This window comes from Kwoniella pini, chromosome 4 (genome assembly GCF_000512605.2).
Source record: "Kwoniella pini CBS 10737 chromosome 4, complete sequence".
In the NCBI taxonomy this organism is placed as follows: domain Eukaryota; kingdom Fungi; phylum Basidiomycota; class Tremellomycetes; order Tremellales; family Cryptococcaceae; genus Kwoniella; species Kwoniella pini.
The window spans coordinates 1,195,382-1,215,001 of record NC_091719.1 but is presented as its reverse complement, the minus strand read 5'-3'; the positions used below and the strand labels follow the sequence as shown (position 1 = coordinate 1,215,001).

Genomic DNA, 19,620 nt, shown 5'->3' with positions numbered 1-19,620 from the left:
AATCTAATGAAGTACAAGATGCATTAATCGATAAAAACAAATATTTGTCCCTAGGGTGGACATGAATCTTACCAACTTTTTAGAAATCTCACTTGAAGATTTATCAATCATTATTTGATTATCCCACTTTGTAAGGTGATAAGGCGGAGATGACCGCCTTATTGATGCGATTGAGTGATTGTGTACGAATCAGCGTGTCCATTGACTTAAGGTGTCTAAAGATGAAAGCGAAACATAACTGATGATTGATCACACTTGTATTGACCTGATTGTACCAAAAATTGTACACAGCATGGAGACACCAACGAAAGAAGGCTCTCCGGCTGCCCAATCATTACCGCAAATGCAGGGCGAAACGCCTGCACCTTCAATAATGGAAGGTGCAGAGACGCCGGTAGCTGGTCCATCATCCACACCTGCCGCTGCTGCTGCCCCGAAGAGAACCTATACGAAGAAGTCGAAGGTAAGCTTTCCATCCTTGCTTACTCTCTCAGTAAAGCTCATACACTACGAATTATAGCCAAAAGTAGAAGGTCTCATGGCTTATACTTCTGCTTTCGTACCTGGAACATATAATATCAAAATTCCTGCTGGTGATTATTTGCAGAAAGAACGAAATGTAGATGTCGCTAGACAGATGAGCTTAGCTAGGGCGAAGCAGGAGAAGGCTGAGATAGATGCGGCAAAAGAGAAGCAATTAGCTGAGGGACAAGATCCAGAAGAGGTTAGCTATCGTACTTTCGCCTGGTAGCGAGACAAGCTAACTTTTCGTGTAATCTGTTCTTAGGTTCAGCCTCTACAGCATACGTTGATTATACATCCGGGATCAAGAAACCTCAGAATAGGCAGAGCATCAGATTTTTACCCTAAAGAAATTCCTAATTGTATTGCGCGACCCATAAATGCGCCTCATAGGGGATATGATCCTCCGATACCTGGAAGCAGAGCTAAAAGAATTGCTGAACGAGCTTTGGAGAAAAGGGAAGCTAAACGTAGGAAAGCCTCAAATGGTGGACACAAAGCGAACGGAAATGGTGCGGGCGACTTACCGGACTTCAGCGATGATGATGATGATGATGATGGCGAAGGAGATTTTGTTGATCCAGTAAGTTCTCACACAGCTCAATGGGCATGTTCGTACTCATCCTTTGGAATCGGTGCTAGGTTGATACAAATATCGGACATCTCAGAGAATACTTGAGAAATAGATTAGTACAAGAACGACTGGCAACAGATTGGAAAGAAGGATCAAGAGTAAAAGCTACAAATGCTAAAGTTAGACCTGAGAATTTGCCTGAACATAATGATCCTTATAGAATAGACTGGACTGAATCAGATGGAAGACCATTTTACGTCGGTACAGAAGTAAGCTGCGACTCAGCGTCTCTCGTAAAACCGAGATGGAAAAGCTCATGTCTCGGGATATAGGCATTACGATTGCCTGAAAAAGCAGGATACAAAGTCCGTTATCCTATATTACAGCGAAGTTTCAACAAACGTGATTGGACATCGTCTCAATTACTCCTGGATGATATCTCCATTATAATACAGGAGTCTCTGAAAACGGAGCTGGGTATCACATCAAAGGACTATCACGTGAGCTGGTCGAGTGGAGCCTTCTTTCGGAGCTAATTTGAGTTGTAGAAATATTCTGTACTTTTCATCATACCCGATCACGGAGACAGAAATTATGTTGAAACAATGACACATCTCTTCATGACATCTATGGCATTCAAAGAGATTGCTGTACACCAAGTCAGTTACTATATCGAAGAGCTTCGCCTTGTCGGCTGATGTGTCTTGGAATCCTCATAGGAAGCATACTGCGCTATATTCAGTGCAGGGATGTCGTCTGCATGTGTTGTAGATATCGGTGCTCAGTCGTCATCGGTAACATTGGTTGACGAAGGCTTGCTGAATCAGGATACCAGGTAAGCTAGTTGGACTTGTCAATGCGGGCCCTTGAAAGCTTTTCTTACGTTTTCTACGTTCGCTCTATGCAGAATCAAGCTCAACTACGGTGGTGACGATATCACGACAGCCTTGGTGACTTTGCTGCAACGCTCGAATTTTCCTTATAGAGAATTAGATTTAGCTAGAAGTCAAGAATGGATAATGATGGACAACCTCAAGAACAAGATATGTACTTTGGAAGAGGTCAGCTGAATCAGTAATTTCAACGTCACTGCGGAGCTGACCCGCAGTTTCCCTCGTAGCACCTTGTAGCCAACACACCTTGGGATTTCTACTTACTCAAAACCGAAGGGCTAACGCAGAAATACGTATTCCGGACTTACGATGAGAATATCTTGGCGCCTTTGGTGAGCTACGGAAATCTTTTCACGATTTATGGGCAACAGCTCAACCGGGTTCCTTCGTTGTATAGGTCTTCTTCGATACTCGATTGATCGATTTCAAAGAAAAAAAGGGTCATGGATCGTTCAGATTCTGGGGTATATCCGATGAGAAGGTCACCGATGATTTCACTTCGAGCTATGAAGAGGCTGTAAGCTATCATCTCCTCTACAGCCATTGTGCGCAGCTAATAAGTGATCATAGACCGGAGCAATGAGAGCTTGTACAACGCATCTCCTTCCCGCTCCGATAGTCGAGGCTGAAGTACCGATCACCAACGGACAGACTGCAACCTCCACGAATGGTGATGAGATCAGAATGAACAACGGCGAAGCTACGGATTCGAAACCTGGAATCAAGGAGGTGACCCCAGCTCCCTCAGCTCAAGGTGGCTCCCAGACGACTCCAGTGCCAGATGGTGCAACACCGGTACCTACGAATCAAAACGAAACGCCAGTACCGACCAAACCTGCCATTGTGGACTTATCCAATTCTCAAATATTGAGTGAAGCTTGTAAATCGCCCTTGGACGCGGCTGTAGCAGCATCGATATCTATGGCTGGAACTGAAAATAAAGCAAAAACAGCCGCGAATAGTATCCTCCTCATTGGTGGAGGATCAAGTCTGAAAGGTCTAGGTGGATTTATCGCGGATAGGTAAGTTGGGAGAAATACTGTGTACACATGATTGAGAAGGGAATAAGCTGATATAAGATCGATATATCAGATTACCGCCTTTACTTCGTCAGAAAGGATTACCAATTTCAGACGTTTCAATTGTACCTCCTCCTCGTGGCTTGAATCCACGATACGTAAGCTGGAAAGGAGCTTCAGTTATGTGTAACCTAGAGAGTTTGAATGATATGTGGATTAGAAAGGATGAATGGGATGCCATTGGTATTAGAGCCTTGAAAGATAGGTATCTCTTCTATTAGATTTGCATAGATACGATGAAATCGTGATGATCATGCACATATGTCAAACCCGAAAAAAGAACCAGGACGTACTTAGCGCGTTCAGAATAAGTGAGGTATGGTTTTGCGTGGGTCAACCGATAAAGAAGGGTAAGCGAGGCGGCATTGAGCGGGTTTTTCAAGGTGGACGATGAGCTCGGGCTGACTTGAAGCAGACTCATTCGTCTCTTAATCGGCATGATTTCAACTAACGATACGATAAAGTGTTTTCATTCGCAGAACTGGAAATTCGATCGACCGAGCTGCTTTACTATTAGTTTTTAGGATTCTTGTTAAACCTTATTGAGGTATGCGTCATCTCGATATTACATGTTTCAAATGAAATTTTTACATACTACTTTTATTCTTAACCTTATTTCTGGGATATTTTCAATTTGCACAGCTATATAGAGCAAATCTGAAGTATTGATTTCCTTTATTTATACAAGATCGACATTCTTTATATAATCTTTCAACATTCACTAAATCCTTCACACCTGTGTGACGAAAACAAAATAAAGATGTTAGGCTTTTATATCATTCCTTTCATTTCTGGCTTTCTACTCACAATAATCTTCCAAAATACCTGTCCAAATGGATTGATCAAATGCTATGAAAGTTATAAACCATCTTTAAAAGAAATTTCGAATCAATTATTTCAAATTCATTTACCTAATTATTCTATTCCTTTAATTTCATCCACAATTGAATATCAATTAAATCCTGATTATACTAAATCAACTCGAATACCTATACCTTCTATTACTTCATTTCAAATGGAAATGAAAAATTCCGCATACCTCTTAAATCCTATAATATCGCCAACACCATATTACAATATTCAACCTATTACCACTTCGATACCTCTGACAATACCTTTAATTACTATCTCATCTCATCGTAAATTGGATCAAATCTATTACGACTTAAAACAAGAATTCGAATACATTCAACAACAACCTTACGCATACCTTTATAAATCTTTTAATTATCTTTCAAATCTATTGAAAATTGAAGAGAATTTACTTTCAATCTCAAAGGAAATTTCAATTAATCCTCATTCAATTTTCAATGTTCTCTTAGCTTTAGTTGTATATAACTTGATTTGGTAAGTAAGCTACTATTAGAGGTCGAATCAACTGACAAAGAGTTTATAGTTGCTTGACAAAAATGATCGGACGAATGATGAAGTATATCTTAATGAAATTGATTTTTCGTCCTATTGCAATTGCCATCAGTTGGATCTATAAATCACTCACAAAATGTCAATTTTCCAGGGAACATGATGTAAGAAGTCGAGTTGAATTGAAAAAAGCAATTAAACATAGTACTCAAAACGATTTGAATGAAGATTTGTTGATCGGTAAAGATAAATCAGTGAGTCAAGCATAGCAAGATACTGACCAAAAAATATTTATCTCGTGTCAATTAATCTTCCTTCCTTACAGCAAATTTCAAGAGACTTAAAGCCTGAAGAAAACATTTACCTAGAATTTGGAACAACGAACGAACTCCCGAACGAACTGTCGATGCCCAACGAGCAGATCAAACAAGATTCAAGAGTTTCATTAAGATCAGAACCGCCATTTGAAATTTACGAGCTGGATTATCCGGAGTCATCATCAGGGGAGATAAATTCAAATGCTAAATCTGATGTGGATGTTGTTCTTTCTGAGCTTCATAAGCATACAATGGTCCTCGATTACCCTATACTCTTCGAAGGGAATACAGTGAAAACCGATTTCGGCATTCAAGATTATAAACAAAGTGGAAATACATCATCTTCCTCATCAACATCATCACCACAAAATCATCTTCCAGACGATCTGGAGAATCCTACTCCATCTGATTCCAATTCTACCAAATCAAGCTCAAATGCATCAAGGGAAATCAATACGATGATGGTAAGTATTCTGCTCAATTATTTGATTCAATGGAAACACCTTATGCAATGATGACATTTTTCAGGAGCCAATGAAATCACACTCCGATATCATCTTACCAATCGATGCATATCAAAATATCGAAGTTGTAAGTTTGTTGCTGTATCAACGATGACTATGACTGAATCTCCTTTTAACGAATAGGAGCCCTTACCATCAAACTCAATAACTTCGATATATTCGTCTAATGTCAAATCAGTCGATAAAGCAAATTTACTGAAAACTGAATCGGAATCATCAAAAATGACTAAATTTCATGAACAATCAGTACCACTTTTTAAATCAATTTCAAATTCAAGTAATTCTTCAAATTCTTTATCAGCTAATTCTACATCATCAGATCCGAAATTTAAATCCAATATAACAAGACATCCTTTTTCAAAAACAGGAAATAAAAAGAAGAATAAAGAGAAAAATGAAATAAATATTGATTCGAATATTAGTTTGACTACTCTTAATGGAAATTCAGATGATTGGGTAGCGAGAATTGCTTCTCTCAAAAATGAAGCTAAATGATCCGTGAGAATAGGATTTGTATACTTTGAACTGTGTTTACGTTTATATGGGTTTTGTCTGTATTTGCGTTTGAGAGATGTGTGATTTTAACGGTCGTAGGTAATTGTATATATTTGTAAATAGTATATAATAGTAAACATAAGATTCATATAATTTTCCAATTCATTCATCAAGATTGAATTGAAGAAAGCAGACAGTAGTGTGAAAAGTTTTTGCCTTTATTCAATCGGATCACCTCTTTTAAGTCGAGGTAAAATAACTTTTCTCCAAACATCGTATAATTCTATTCAAGACATCTCGTCAGCTTAGAGCTATTCATCTATTGCGAATAAGTACTCTACCAAAGAGCGTAACAATCAAAACTGAGCAGAACTTACGAGACTTCGTTTTACCGGGAAAAGAAATTGTCATCTCATCCCAATTTGGAGTACAAGCCTATAAATTGCCCACACCACGTTCAGGATCATCATTATCATGATTCACTCTTATTCATCCTCAAAATCATATCAGAGAACTCACATCAAGAACGATAAGTAAAAGTTTAATTTTCATCACTTTTGTCCAATCTTTACCTTCATTTGACCAAGTTTTATTAGAAATAATAGAGGGTTGAATAACTTTTCTCCATACATCTTTACATTCTAATTCAATAAATACGAGTCAGTCGCTGACTAATTTCTCTTTTCTTAGTTTTATTAAAGTTTCATTGGATGTGATAGCTTACGAGTAGGAGTTTTACCTATTTCATTTGAAAGTTCTTCCCATTTGATATCTTTTACAGTCTATAAAATGAAAAAAAATCGTCAGCTCACATCCCTATACTTCTGCTTGATGTTAGACTTCAATCGAGAATGAAGTTAATCAACTTACTTTCAAAACCAAAGTTAGAATTAAGGCTTTATCATATTCTTGCTTTTTACCTTTTTTTAAATGTGTGACAGATTGACTTTTGATAATGGGTAATTCCAATTTAGATTGTCGAAGCTTTTCGTTTGACTCTTGAGCACGATCATATGGTTTCTCGTCGATATCAAGATGTGAATTGGATTTTTTTCCAGATTTGGGCATGGTGTTAAACTTTATAAAATCTGATTGATAACCTCAGCAGTGAATATGCCAAGGGGATACCGTAGTCAAGTTGTTAATATAGCAGAAATGATTCAAAGAATACAGAATGATATACGATTTGTGATTTAGGTATATATATGCATTACGGTGAAAGAGATTCATGAGAAGCATGGATATTTGATGTAGTGTGGTACTCGACCCCAGCAACCGTGGAAGAAAATAATTAGTGAGCTGACGAGATGTTAACTGACTATGACGATTATGATTCTGATGCGCACAGACTAATATGACAATATTGTATATACAATAGCAAAGAGGAAAATATCCATCAATTGACATTCTTCTTACCTGTTTTCGTCTCGAATTTTCCTTCACTAATCCCTAAAATTTCTAGTACCTCATCTCCATTATAAGTTTTGATCCAGAGCCTGTTCTTTACTTTGTTATTCTTTACTTTCACCTTTCTCCTATTCACTAGATCTAGCGATTCAACCTCAACTATGGTGAAGACAAATAAAACAAAATCAAAAGTAAAAGTACTCAAAACATACGGAAAACCTAGATCATCTTCCTCGACGACATCAAATAACAAACAGAAACCGAAAACCAAAGCAAAGGTTAAATCTGTTATCACTCCTTCAGATGATGTAGATAAGAAAACAATCGATAATGGTATTGATCATAATGAGGAAGAGAACCAAAATGAAAACCAGAAGCTCGAAATGGATAACCTCATTAGGAAGATTCTGTGTCTTGTCTTTGAAAATACCAAGAATGTCGATTGGTTTGACCTTACCAAGAAATTGAATTACCCAACACTCAAAAACAATGGTAAAGCCAAAAAACAAATAAGAGGTAAAAAGGAAGATATCGTTATGATGAATGGTGTTGAACTTCGAGATTATTTTAACGATGTAGGTTTGTTGATAATATCGTTTAAGAGAAATAACGAGTTTAATAATTTTGAGGTTTATATAGATCATTCTTCCTAGACTTAAGTCGAATGAATTCATCCTTCCTCATAAGAGTGTAAGATCATCATCCAATGATCATCTCGAGTCTCCAGCTCTTTCTGCTCAAGGATCGAAACTTTCTAAGACGGAAGCGAGCGAAGACACCTTTCAGCTTGATGGCGAAGAGGAATCTCAACTTGTCTTGCCTGTCACAAAAGAAGATGAGAAGCCTAAGACGAAAATCAACAGAGGAAGAGCGGGAAAAAAGGAAGTTGTAATCAAGATTGGAGATGCTAGCGATGGTGAGCAAGATGAATGAGGTAAGCCCTTCCAAACGAAAGTGTACAACAAAGAGCTTACCGGTGCATTAAACTTAGTGACCTGGCCGCACCTGCAGATCACCAATTTATCTGATTGATCACAACGGACATGAATGTTTCAACCATTCTCGCGTCATTTCCCCTTATTCAGCGATACTACACTACTCTACTCCGTAAATTCTGATTCTCTCTTTGTTTTAATGTTGTGTGGGATTGATGATGACTGTTATACTCTCGTAAAAATGGATGCATTTCATGTATACATCTTTCAGAATTATATTTCATCTTCATCAGATGCCAACAAATCTTCTTCAGGATAGTCGCCTATTGTGAGTTTTTCCGGACGAACGAATGTTGCATGACGAGGCGAACATTGGAAATACCGATTACCTTCGACTCTATCATTCATATTCCTCGTCAGCAAATTTGTCATATGAATTGAGGATGTGAGAGGTGATTGATGTATATTAGTAGAATTACTCACTCTCCATCACCTTTTCCTTGAGGTTCATCTAATTCAACACCTACCCAAATACCACCTTTTCCTATAGAGGCTTCACCTACAAATCGGACTGTACCTATTCTACCTTCTCCAGAATCACCATGAGATACTCTACATCTAGATCCAGGTATAATGTTCGAATCGTATGTCGAAGGTATTGGAGGTTGACAAGTAAGATTTGTTGGAATAGGAGCGAATCTACCTAATTTATTGGCTTTTAAGTGAGATAAAACTGTATCTATTCTTGTTTGAATTTAGCTCTGAAAGGCCATATCTTCTAACTTGAAGAAACAATTCGAATATAATGATCTTCCGACTTACCATTCCTACTTTCGTATTCCTCATTTGTTAATTCGAATCTCTCTAAATTACTTTCATCTGTAAATTCTCCAGGTCGATAATTTGGGTCCGTATTATCTATCTGATGGATTCGAGTGAGAAAAGATTAGCTCGCAGCAGCTTGAAGAGTATCTAATAGTGAACATGATTCGTGAAATGAGATGAATACACCAATGCTCACCTTGATGCATTGCCATTCCTTCACGCTGTATTCTTCCAACGTCCTACTTTCTTCGCTCAGAGAAATGATCGCTTTTCCAGATAGAACTGCATCGGAGGACGCATATAAGGTTAAGTTCTGATACTGTGGTGAAATACCTGTTATAGGCACAAGTTTGTCCTGTCCCAATCTACATAAACCAAAATTCATGAACTCGAATAAGCGCTAGCTCACCTTCAATTGACTTATTGTCAAAGAGGAATCAAATCTCCTTTCCGAATGAGTATCCGGTGAAGTCACAAATATGCTGATCAACGTCATTATTAGGTGGTTGAATCTTCTATGGCTATTGCCTCTAGCTCGGAAGCAATGAAATCGGTTGACAATAATAATATTGATTATCACTCATGGACGCGCAGATTAAAGCCCATTAATAATATTCCTCGCGCTTGGAAGTTCCTTCGAATGATCTACACACCACGTGTATATCTACTATGAACCTCGGAGCCAATTGGGTAACTCCGTTAGTGCAATCAGGGTCTCATAAGTTGATTTCGAGTAAAACAAGAATCGATTCTTTTACAAAAAAGTCAAACTTAAAGCGAAAGAATCCGAAATACTTTGATTTTGACACATTCACTTTATACCCTCCCCTACTCATCATCTTGTTGAACAAAGAGGTATACACGCAAGATGTCAGTATCTTCAACAACCTCGACTCCTTTAGGAGACATCTTGAAAATTTCAATATTGGGTAATGAATCCATTCATTGTGGTTTCCATTTATTACCTTATATTTTCGATACTATTACTTCAAATCTACCTTCATCAGCATACGTTCTCATCACAGATACGAATCTTTCTTCACTTTATATGAATGATCTGAAAGATGCTTTTGACGAAGCAAGTAAAAAGAATGGATCCAAAGCTAGATTTTTAGTATATGAAGTAGCACCTGGAGAAACTGCTAAATCTAGAAAAGTAAAAGAAGAAATTGAGGATTGGATGTTAGATCAAAAACTTACTAGAGATACAGTAGTACTTGCCTTTGGTGGTGGTGTAATTGGTGATTTGACTGGATTTGTAGCCGCTACTTTGTAAGTAATTATCAATCACCCGATTACCTACCTGCTAAACGAGCCATACATTAATTAACCACTCTGATTTCAATTCAGCATGCGAGGAGTCAAATTTGTACAAATCCCAACAACACTTTTGGCCATGGTAGATTCCGCTGTAGGAGGTAAGACAGCTATTGACACACCTCACGGTAAAAATCTTATCGGAGCTTTCTGGCAACCATCATACATCTTTGTCGATTTGTCCTTTTTAACTACTCTCCCTCCTAGAGAAGTCAGTAATGGTATGGCAGAAGTCGTCAAAGTGAGTTAACCATTGTAGCATATGATTCTCATTGCACCCTTCGGAAGATGAAAGAAATCGATCTGATACCTCTATTTGTCATAGACCGCCGCCATCTGGAAAGACGATGATTTCGCGCTTCTTGAATCCCGATCAGCAGAGATCTCCCTTGCTGCATCTACAAAACCCGACAGCTCTTCCACGACAGGTCGATTCTCCTCTGATCGATCACACGCTCAATCTCTTCTGCTCCAAGTCGTATCAGGATCGATATACGTCAAAGCTCACATTGTCACAATCGACGAACGAGAAACAGGTTTACGAAATCTTGTAAATTTTGGACATACAATTGGACACGCTATAGAGGCCATTCTCACTCCAGCAATGCTTCATGGAGAATGTGTATCGGTCGGTATCATCTTAGAGGCCGAGGTAGCTAGACAATTGGGTATTTTGAGTCAAGTTGCTGTAGGAAGATTAACAAGATGTCTACAAGCCTATGGTCTGCCAATCTCCTTAAGCGATAGAAGGATAACCTCCTTACCAGCTTCAGGTCAATTATCCGTTGATAGATTATTAGACATCATGAGGATTGATAAAAAGAACTCTGGTCCAGCCAAGAAGATCGTACTACTATCTAGAATTGGTAAAACCTATGAAGAAAAAGCCTCGGTTGTAGCTGATGAGGTTATCCGAAGAGTTCTTTGTGAAGCCGCAACCGTGGTTTCCGGTACACCTACTAAATCCCCTATCACCATGGCAACACCGGGATCCAAGTCCATCTCCAACAGAGCTTTGGTCCTTGCTGCACTTGCTACTGGAACTTGTCGAATCAGGAATCTCTTACACTCAGATGATACTGCTGTGATGATGAATGCTCTTGTCGAGCTAAAGGTGAGCTTTCATTGTCCTTGTCGCGATCTTGTTTGCTGATCCCTATCTACGACCAGGGTGCTGTCTTCTCTTGGGAAGATGGAGGAGACACCATCGTTGTTGAAGGTGGTGGTGGTACTCTTTCAGCTCCTGCCAAAGGCAAAGAGCTGTATTTGGGTAATGCCGGTACAGCTTCCAGATTCTTGACGACAGTCTGCGCCATGGTTTCCGGAGCCGCTTCTACTGAAAAATCAACCATCATTACTGGTAACGCAAGAATGAAGCAAAGACCTATCGGGCCTTTAGTTGACGCCCTTTCCGCGAATGGAGCCAAAGTCAGATATGTTGAAAGTCAAGGTTGTTTGCCGCTTGAAATTGACACAGACGGATTCAGAGGTGGGCACATAAAGCTCGCTGCTTCGGTCTCGTCGCAATACGTCTCTTCCATCCTTCTTTGTGCACCATATGCCGCTGAAGAAGTCGTTCTCGAGTTGACTGGCGGCCAAGTCATCTCACAACCTTACATCGACATGACAACAGCCATGATGGCGCAATTTGGCATCGAAGTCAAAAGACAAACCGGTACCGATGGCCAATTGCTAGACGTATACGTTATTCCCAAGGGAACTTATGTGAACCCAGCCGACTACTCTGTGGAATCAGACGCTTCAAGTGCAACTTACCCATTAGCTATTGCAGCCATCACTGGTACAACATGTACGATCTCGAATATCGGTTCTTCTTCCCTTCAAGGTGACGCTCGATTCGCAAAAGAAGTTTTAGAGCCTATGGGATGTACTGTAGAACAAACTTTGACGTCTACAAAGGTCACCGGACCTCCAGTTGGACAACTTCGAGCACTTGGAAACGTCGATATGGAACCTATGACAGACGCTTTTCTGACCGCTTCCGTCCTCGCCGCTGTCGCCAATCTGCCTGCCTTACCGGAAAGACAAGTTCAGGGTTTACCTCCAACCGCCTCAAGAATCTTCGGTATCGCCAATCAAAGGGTTAAAGAGTGTAACAGAATCAAGGCCATGAGGGATCAGCTCGCTAAATTCAGTGTCGAAACCGATGAGTTTGATGATGGAATCATCGTAATTGGAAAACCCTCAACATCCCTTATTCGAGGTGCTTCAGTACACTGTTACGATGATCACAGAGTCGCTATGGCTTTCAGCGTCTTGGCTTGTATCATCGAAAAGACAATCATCGAAGAGAAAAGATGTGTCGAGAAGACCTGGCCCAATTTCTGGGATGATCTACAAAACAAGATCGGTATCCCAGTAGAAGGAGTCGAACTTGACACTCACAAACAAGCCTCCACTTCTGGCAAGGCTGTCATTCCCAACGACCAATCCCAAGCAGACCATCCAGTCTTCATTATCGGTATGAGAGGTGCTGGCAAGACTTATATTGGTAGATTAGCCGCTGATGTTCTTGGAGGAGAGTTCACGGATGCCGACGATACTTTCTTCGAGGAGACTAAACAAAGTGTCTCCGATTTTGTGGCTGCCAACAGCTGGGACGAATTCCGCCGAGTCGAAACTGAGATCCTCGGCCGATTTGTGCAGGAAAGAAAGGGTAACCATGTCATTGCGTTAGGTGGCGGTGTTGTCGAGACTGAAGTTGCTAGACAACTACTTCAGTCCCATGTCTCCAAGGGAGGTGTAGTCGTGCACGTGACGAGAGCATTGGAAGATATTGATAATTTCCTTTCATCAATCGGAAATACTGCTGCTCGACCCAATTGGGGAGAAACCTTTGCGGATGTCTTCAAGAGACGTGAACCCTGGTATGCCGCTTGCTCATCCCACGAATTTTACAATGTACTTGAACCTGTCGGTACTCAGTCTCAAGAAGAACACGAGCAAGCGATGAGAAGGGAATGTGGACGTTTCTTTAGATTTATCAAGGGTATCAATACCAACCGACCTCGACTCGGCAACGACAATCCTACAAACTTCTTGTCTTTGACTTTCCCTGACATCACTCCCGCTCTCGGCCAGATCGACGAGCTTACAGAAGGCGCTGACGCAATCGAACTCCGGGTGGATCTTCTCAGCCCGACTGGAACAGCCCCGACCACACCCGGTTTACCTCCTCAGTCGTTCATCGCTAAACAACTAGCTTCTCTCCGTTTAGCTACCTCTTTACCCGTCGTGTATTCCGTCAGATCGAAAGATCAAGGAGGTATGGCTCCCTCGGACCAATCCGATCTGTACCGAACTTCAGTCGAGCTGGGTATACGATTAGCTTGTGAATATGTAGATCTGGAAGTTTGTTGGCCTGCGCAAGTATTAGCTAAGGTATCCAAATCAAAAGGAAACTCGGTGATAATTGCATCATGGCATGATTGGACCGGTTCGATGCCATGGGACAAGCAATCCATCCGATCGAAATACGCCCAATGCTCGAAATACGGAGATATAATCAAATTAGTAGGAACGGCGAAGTCATTTTCGGATAATTCTAAATTACAATTATTCGTTGAAGAGATGAACGCCCAATCTGGAGCTAAACCACTTTTAGCTATCAATATGGGATCGGCAGGTCAACTATCACGGGCACTCAATCCTATCTTAACTCCAATCACGCACCCTCTCCTACCATCTCGAGCAGCCCCAGGACAACTTAGCGCTAAAGAAGTATTGTCAATTCGATCATCAATTGGTTTGATTCCTTCCAAAAAATTCTACCTCTTCGGCTCGCCTATACAACACTCAGTCTCTCCCACCCTACACAATACCGCTTTCACCTCGTTAGGTTATCCACACAAGTATGGTCTACACGAAAGTGAAAAAGTAGACCAAAGTGTATTAGACATTATCAAATCTCCTGAATTTGGTGGAGCGAGTGTAACTATTCCTTTGAAATTGGATATAATTCCTCATTTGGATTCAGTCTCGGAAGATGTAAAAATCATAGGAGCTGTTAATACTATAATTCCTACTAATGGAAAATTACATGGAGAAAATACAGATTGGCAAGCAATTTATCAAGCTTCAATTTCAGGTCTTCCTTCAAATTTTAAACAAGGTACTGCTTTGGTAATAGGTGCGGGAGGTACATGTAGAGCAGCAATTTATGCTTTATCAAAAATTTCAAATATAAATACAATTTATTTATTTAATAGAACAATTGAAAATGCTATTAAAGTAAAAGAATCTTTTCCTAAAAATTATAATATTAAAATAATTGATTCTTTTAATGAAGAAGAAATTCAACCAAATATAATAATTTCAACTGTTCCTGGAAATTCTCTTGTAATTAATGAAAAAGAAAAAGAAAATGGAATTTATTTACCAAAATCAATAATTTCAAATAAAATAGGTGGAATCGTTATTGATTTAGCATATAAACCTTATAAAACTGCTTTATTAAATTTAATTGAAAATGAAAATGAAAATGAAAATGAAAATGAAAATTCTAAAAATTGGAAATCTGTACCTGGAGTTGAAATTTTAATTTTACAAGGATTAATTCAATTTAAATTATGGACTAAAAAAAATTCACCTGAATTAAAAGTTAGAAAATCTGTTATGGAAAAATATTTTAAGTAAATAATTAATTAATCAATTTAATTTAATCTAATCTAATCTAATTATAGATCAATTTAATTGATCTTTTGAATTTTGGCAGATTGGAATAGAATATATATTATATATAAAATATGCATTTGAATTGATATTTTGTTTTTATTGTCAAAATTGATTTCATAAATACTAATTTCTTTAATACGATATATCTGAATCATTTGTGACAACAAAATTTCCTCTTATCAACTTTGAAGATATATACAGCATTCACAATTGAAAATATTGGTATTTTAACTAAACAATAAAGCCTAATTGGCATTTTAAATCTGTGCATATGCAAAAAAAAAAAAACAATCTCCTCATTTCTTATATACAATCATTATTTCCTCTTTAAAGAAAACCAAATTATCTCAAAATATAAATCAATTAACCTATAAATGTTCAATTGAGATTGGCTTACTACTACATATCTTTTAGACTTTTTTATATTGAATTTGCTTTATCAACTTTTGACGATGAAAATATATGAGAAAAAAAAAATGAATTTGTTATTGAATGTATGTAAATAAACTTGAAAAGTAATATATGTATTATTATGAACAACGTCTTGAAAAATATAAAAATCAATTCAACGAAAATGAACTGGTGAAAAGAGAAAAGAAAATGCAAGATTTAAATGAAACAAAATCCAATTATTACCAACTATGCCATAAGATTATTGTTTTGGTTGTCTATCACCTTGATTAGCTTGTCCACCTCTTGCACCACCTCTTCCACCTCTACCACCTCTTCCTCCAGGTCCACCTCCATTCACTTGACCTTGTCTAGGTTGTCTATTTCCACCTTGTTGACCTTGACCTTGACCTTGACCTTGAGGTTTATTTGGTCCTCCTCGTCTTTCATCTTTTTCCTTTCTAGTCTCAAAGTTTAATTTACCAGAACCAATTTTGATTCCATCTTCACCACCTTGAGCAGCTGGTAAAGAAGCGATTATTGCCTTTCGAGCAGATTCAACTTTGGCAAATTCAACGAAAGCGCATGCTTTTGCTTTTACAATCTCAACTTTCTTGACTTCACCAAACCTTGATGCGGCAGTCTTGACGTCGGTTTCAGAAATTGATTCTCCAGCATTTTGACTTTCTGCTGACCAGTTAGGAAGCTATAAATATTACGAGTCAGCTTGTATCCCATGGATCTCACAAGTAGAGCACACAAATGTAGAATGTTCGATGAGATGTCTGACTTACCTTGACGAAACAGTGCGGTGTGTTGACTCTTGAAGCTTGATCGAATGGGCTCAATTTACCGGCTGATTGCGCAGCTGGAGCACTTGGAGCAGCAGGAGCTTCTTCCTTTTTGGGAGCAGCGGCAGCAGGCGCAGGAGCAGACGCGGCAGGTTGACTGGAGACTACAGCTGAAGACCAAGCTTTTCCACCTGAAGCAGCTAAAGAAGCCCAAGTCTTGGGTTTGGGTGGGGCCGCGGGTTGGGCGGGAGGTGCGGGGGTAGGAGCAGCGGCTTGGGGAGCGGGAGTAGGGGAAGCAGGTTTAGCGGCGGGAGGAGCAGGAGCTGGGGTGGGAGCTGGTGATTCTTCGGCTGGTGGTGGTATTGATGTTACTGGCTCTTCGACAGCAGGTGCAGGTTCAGAGGGAGCAACATCTTTATCAGGTACTGAGGCGATGGTAGCTTCCTCAGGAACGGTATCTTGATTAACTTCGGCCGGAGCGGAGACAGGCTCAGGCTCGGGTTCAGGAGCTTGTGCGGGTTCTTGGGTAACTTGTTCCGCTGGTTTGGTTTCAATTTGTTCCTCCACGGGTGCGGGAGCTTGCTCAGCTTGAGCTTGGGGGGCAACAGAGACTACTTCCTCTTCTGGGATTTCATCTTCATCGACGTCTTCTTTAAGATATCGGAAAATGTCGTTCAAAACGAAGTATCCGTTAGGTTGTTCGGCAAGGAAGAAGGTTTGGGTGAATTTTCGCCATGGTTGATGATTATTCGACATTTCACCAATTACGAGGATGATGATACCGCCGTTGGCTGAGGATTGTGAGTCGATGGAGTGGATGTAGACTTTACATTCATTGTATCCAATAGCAGTGATTTGATCATGGATTTCTTGTTGGCCGAGAGCAACAGTGGACTCCTCTCCTTCCTCTCCGTGAACAAACGTCGATCGCTTGTTGTAGAAGCAATGAAGTCTGTGAGGTTGTTTGTTTACAAAGTTGCTATAATCATGATACCACGTCTCGTCAGCTCACTCTTCTTCTGTTCTGATTAAATTGAGACAGAGCCCTCCGAGGGAATTATCACGCTTGCTTAGGTTGAGGAGCGTTGCAGCAATTGGAAACTCACTAGTATTGGGGAACGAATTGCCATCCGACATCATTTGGTTGAATTTTGGATTGTTGGGCTGATCCAGTGGCAGGGGTTGAAGCAGGAATAGTGGTATCGGCATGGCCGTTAGTTTGAGTGGAGGAGGACATTGTGTGATGAATCTGATAGATAGTCAGCTCTTTCTGCAGCAGAGAGCACGATTTAGTAGCTAATATTACTGGTTGTCTGATTGCAACTCACTCGTGTAGTCAATCAATGGACCAATTTAACTAATCCAAAAGAAATCGTTTTCTCAAATTTCAACTTTAAGTATGTGGTGAGATGCTATCCTGAAATCGTTTGTTCGTTTTGCAAAGATGATTTATATTATTCGTTACAGTCAGACGTAAGCCACTGATGCTGATATCGATATTGTTTGATTATGCAAATGGTATATATGATGGTTGTTTTGATTAGAATTGGGTAGATTATCAAGGAAAAGTAAGTTGAAAGATGTCTCTCAACGAAGAGTATAGTATGAAGGGCAGATCCCATTATACGGAATTATATTTGGCATTTCAAGGTGGAGGTCATGTGGCACACTCGTTATCAGCTAGTTATTTAGGCGTCATCATTATATTCAGAGCCACGCGTCGTTTCTTTACTTTGTTAACAGGTCTATTCTGTCAATTCAACTAGCTATTTTGTTTAACAGACTAGTCACTTTCACCTACAATTGACTAACATCTCCTTAGTATTTTCTCATACAGACACATCTGAACAGCTGGTCAGTCTATTATACACCTACCAATAGCTGTACTTTCATCATTTCCTCAATATCCCTACCCAACGCTCTTCATCTTCACACGATGTCTGTAGATCTGCAACAATCCCTTTCGGAACTTCAACAAGCTTTCGACGCACCCGAAGGATCAAGGGATGACGTCTCAAAGAGGTTGGCAAAACTCAAGGTGAGCTACCTTTTCGCTTCATCGTAATTCCAAAGCAGAATTGAGCTTATTGGAATGTTTACAGCTTGAATTGGCTCAATCTGGATTATACTTTGCACCACCTACAGCCAACTCTCAAGACTTAGTCGCAGCAAGTGAGTGAATTTCTGTTGACCGAAACTCGGGCTAGCGTGTCTTGTCTGCAAAGCAACTACTTTTAGCTGACAAATGTCGGTATAATCAGGATCAATACTTGAAATCGGAACCTTCCATTCCCTTCGTCAAGGAAATCTTAAATCATATGCTCAATATAACTTCGCCTTACAACCTTTCTATGATAACTTATCTTCCATTATACCTGATTCACCTAATCGACCGATTACATTGGGCTTACATCTATTAGCATTATTAAGTGAAGGTCTGTTATCGCAGTTCCATACTGTTTTAGAGACGTTGAAGATCGAACAGTTAAGCGATGTTTTCGTGAAACTACCGGTTGATCTGTAAGTTCAGCTGGACTTTTGACTGCATATGTAGGCTAGGCAACTGATATTCGTGATGCACAGCGAAAGGTGGTTGATGGAAGGTGCTTATAACAAGGTGTATCGAGCGAAAGATAGAGTACCAAGAGAAGAGTTTGGGTTTTTACTTGAGAGGTTGATGGGTACGGTTCGGTAAGTCTTATTTTCCAATCAGCTTATGGTCCCATCCTTCTGAATTTTCCGCATCCTCTCCCTGCGAGACCCTGCTCCCATACTTATCATGGTGCACTCCTTCAATCGCCGCTAATGAAATCCCACGATGTAGAGTTCAAATAGCAACAACCATTGAGACTTCTTACAAATCGCTTCCTCTTAAATCAGCACTATCATTATTATTCTTCAATTCTAACGAAATCTCAAAATTAAATGAATTCACTTCAGCTAGGGAGTGGGAACTATCACCTTCATCTCAAATATTCACTTTCCCAAATTCAACTAAACCAGATATAGCTTTAGCAGCTCAACAACAACAGAATGGTATTAACGCTAATGGAGAACAAAGTGAAACGAGTAATCCTACTTTAGATCTTTTGAAAGGAAAAGGAGTGAGCAGGGGTACTCCCATGCAAACTATGGTTGGGCCTGCTCTTCGATTAGCTCAACAATTAGAAGCTATAGTCTAGAAGTAGAAGAATAATTGTATGTAGAAGTTAGATACAACAATGTAAACATTGCATATATCGCATAACTTTGGTGAAATCTGAACCACTGACTTACACTAATAATGCGTACCATTTCATGAGTGGGTGAACTCGTTGCCATGCAAATATGGGTCGATCACCAGATGCTCTGTAGTAAGTAGGGTTTTGATCTGGCAGAAGAGAGCCTAGAAATGCAAACTGTTGTATAAAAAGGGTTGATCATGCTGGTATACTCTAACCAGTTTTGACTGTAGTGAACGTCGAGACCAAGTCGAATGTTGATGATGAGATATA

At 39.5% G+C, this 19,620-nt stretch overlaps 8 protein-coding genes across 8 annotated transcripts; 5 read left to right on the top strand and 3 right to left on the bottom strand.

Annotated features, from left to right (window-relative positions):
• Positions 1-292: 292 nt before the first annotated feature.
• Positions 293-3,289, top strand: I206_103473 (uncharacterized protein; the record flags this gene model as incomplete). The annotated part of the gene is made up of 12 exons (XM_019153296.1): positions 293-463; positions 521-724; positions 788-1,105; positions 1,165-1,365; positions 1,429-1,596; positions 1,645-1,755; positions 1,816-1,931; positions 2,004-2,157; positions 2,217-2,321; positions 2,387-2,506; positions 2,560-3,011; positions 3,082-3,289. The coding sequence occupies 12 exons, from the start codon at positions 293-295 to the stop codon at positions 3,287-3,289; spliced, it is 2,328 nt and encodes a 775-aa protein (XP_019013457.1).
• Positions 3,290-3,828: 539 nt separating this feature from the next.
• I206_103472 (uncharacterized protein) lies at positions 3,829-5,766 on the top strand (the record flags this gene model as incomplete). The annotated part of the gene is made up of 5 exons (XM_019153297.1): positions 3,829-4,415; positions 4,585-4,684; positions 4,756-5,211; positions 5,276-5,338; positions 5,395-5,766. The coding sequence occupies 5 exons, from the start codon at positions 3,829-3,831 to the stop codon at positions 5,764-5,766; spliced, it is 1,578 nt and encodes a 525-aa protein (XP_019013458.1).
• Positions 5,767-5,984: 218 nt separating this feature from the next.
• On the bottom strand, positions 5,985-6,834 carry I206_103471 (uncharacterized protein; the record flags this gene model as incomplete). Its single annotated transcript, XM_019153298.1, has 5 exons — positions 5,985-6,049; positions 6,144-6,201; positions 6,286-6,407; positions 6,491-6,548; positions 6,637-6,834. 5 exons carry the CDS (start codon positions 6,832-6,834, stop codon positions 5,985-5,987), a joined length of 501 nt encoding a protein of 166 aa, XP_019013459.1.
• A 500-nt stretch (positions 6,835-7,334) lies between these two features.
• On the top strand, positions 7,335-8,205 carry I206_103470 (uncharacterized protein; the record flags this gene model as incomplete). Its single annotated transcript, XM_019153299.1, has 3 exons — positions 7,335-7,748; positions 7,813-8,089; positions 8,165-8,205. 3 exons carry the CDS (start codon positions 7,335-7,337, stop codon positions 8,203-8,205), a joined length of 732 nt encoding a protein of 243 aa, XP_019013460.1.
• Positions 8,206-8,381: 176 nt separating this feature from the next.
• Positions 8,382-9,429, bottom strand: I206_103469 (uncharacterized protein; the record flags this gene model as incomplete). Its single annotated transcript, XM_019153300.1, has 5 exons — positions 8,382-8,505; positions 8,592-8,847; positions 8,931-9,030; positions 9,130-9,288; positions 9,343-9,429. 5 exons carry the CDS (start codon positions 9,427-9,429, stop codon positions 8,382-8,384), a joined length of 726 nt encoding a protein of 241 aa, XP_019013461.1.
• Positions 9,430-9,801: 372 nt separating this feature from the next.
• Positions 9,802-14,906, top strand: I206_103468 (pentafunctional AROM polypeptide; the record flags this gene model as incomplete). Its single annotated transcript, XM_019153301.1, has 4 exons — positions 9,802-10,205; positions 10,284-10,491; positions 10,576-11,364; positions 11,421-14,906. 4 exons carry the CDS (start codon positions 9,802-9,804, stop codon positions 14,904-14,906), a joined length of 4,887 nt encoding a protein of 1,628 aa, XP_019013462.1.
• Positions 14,907-15,597: 691 nt separating this feature from the next.
• Positions 15,598-17,363, bottom strand: I206_103467 (uncharacterized protein; the record flags this gene model as incomplete). The annotated part of the gene is made up of 3 exons (XM_019153302.1): positions 15,598-16,041; positions 16,130-17,105; positions 17,233-17,363. 3 exons carry the CDS (start codon positions 17,361-17,363, stop codon positions 15,598-15,600), a joined length of 1,551 nt encoding a protein of 516 aa, XP_019013463.1.
• A 699-nt stretch (positions 17,364-18,062) lies between these two features.
• I206_103466 (uncharacterized protein) lies at positions 18,063-19,308 on the top strand (the record flags this gene model as incomplete). The annotated part of the gene is made up of 5 exons (XM_019153303.1): positions 18,063-18,164; positions 18,229-18,298; positions 18,388-18,646; positions 18,710-18,817; positions 18,951-19,308. 5 exons carry the CDS (start codon positions 18,063-18,065, stop codon positions 19,306-19,308), a joined length of 897 nt encoding a protein of 298 aa, XP_019013464.1.
• Between the last annotated feature and the right edge of the window lie 312 nt (positions 19,309-19,620).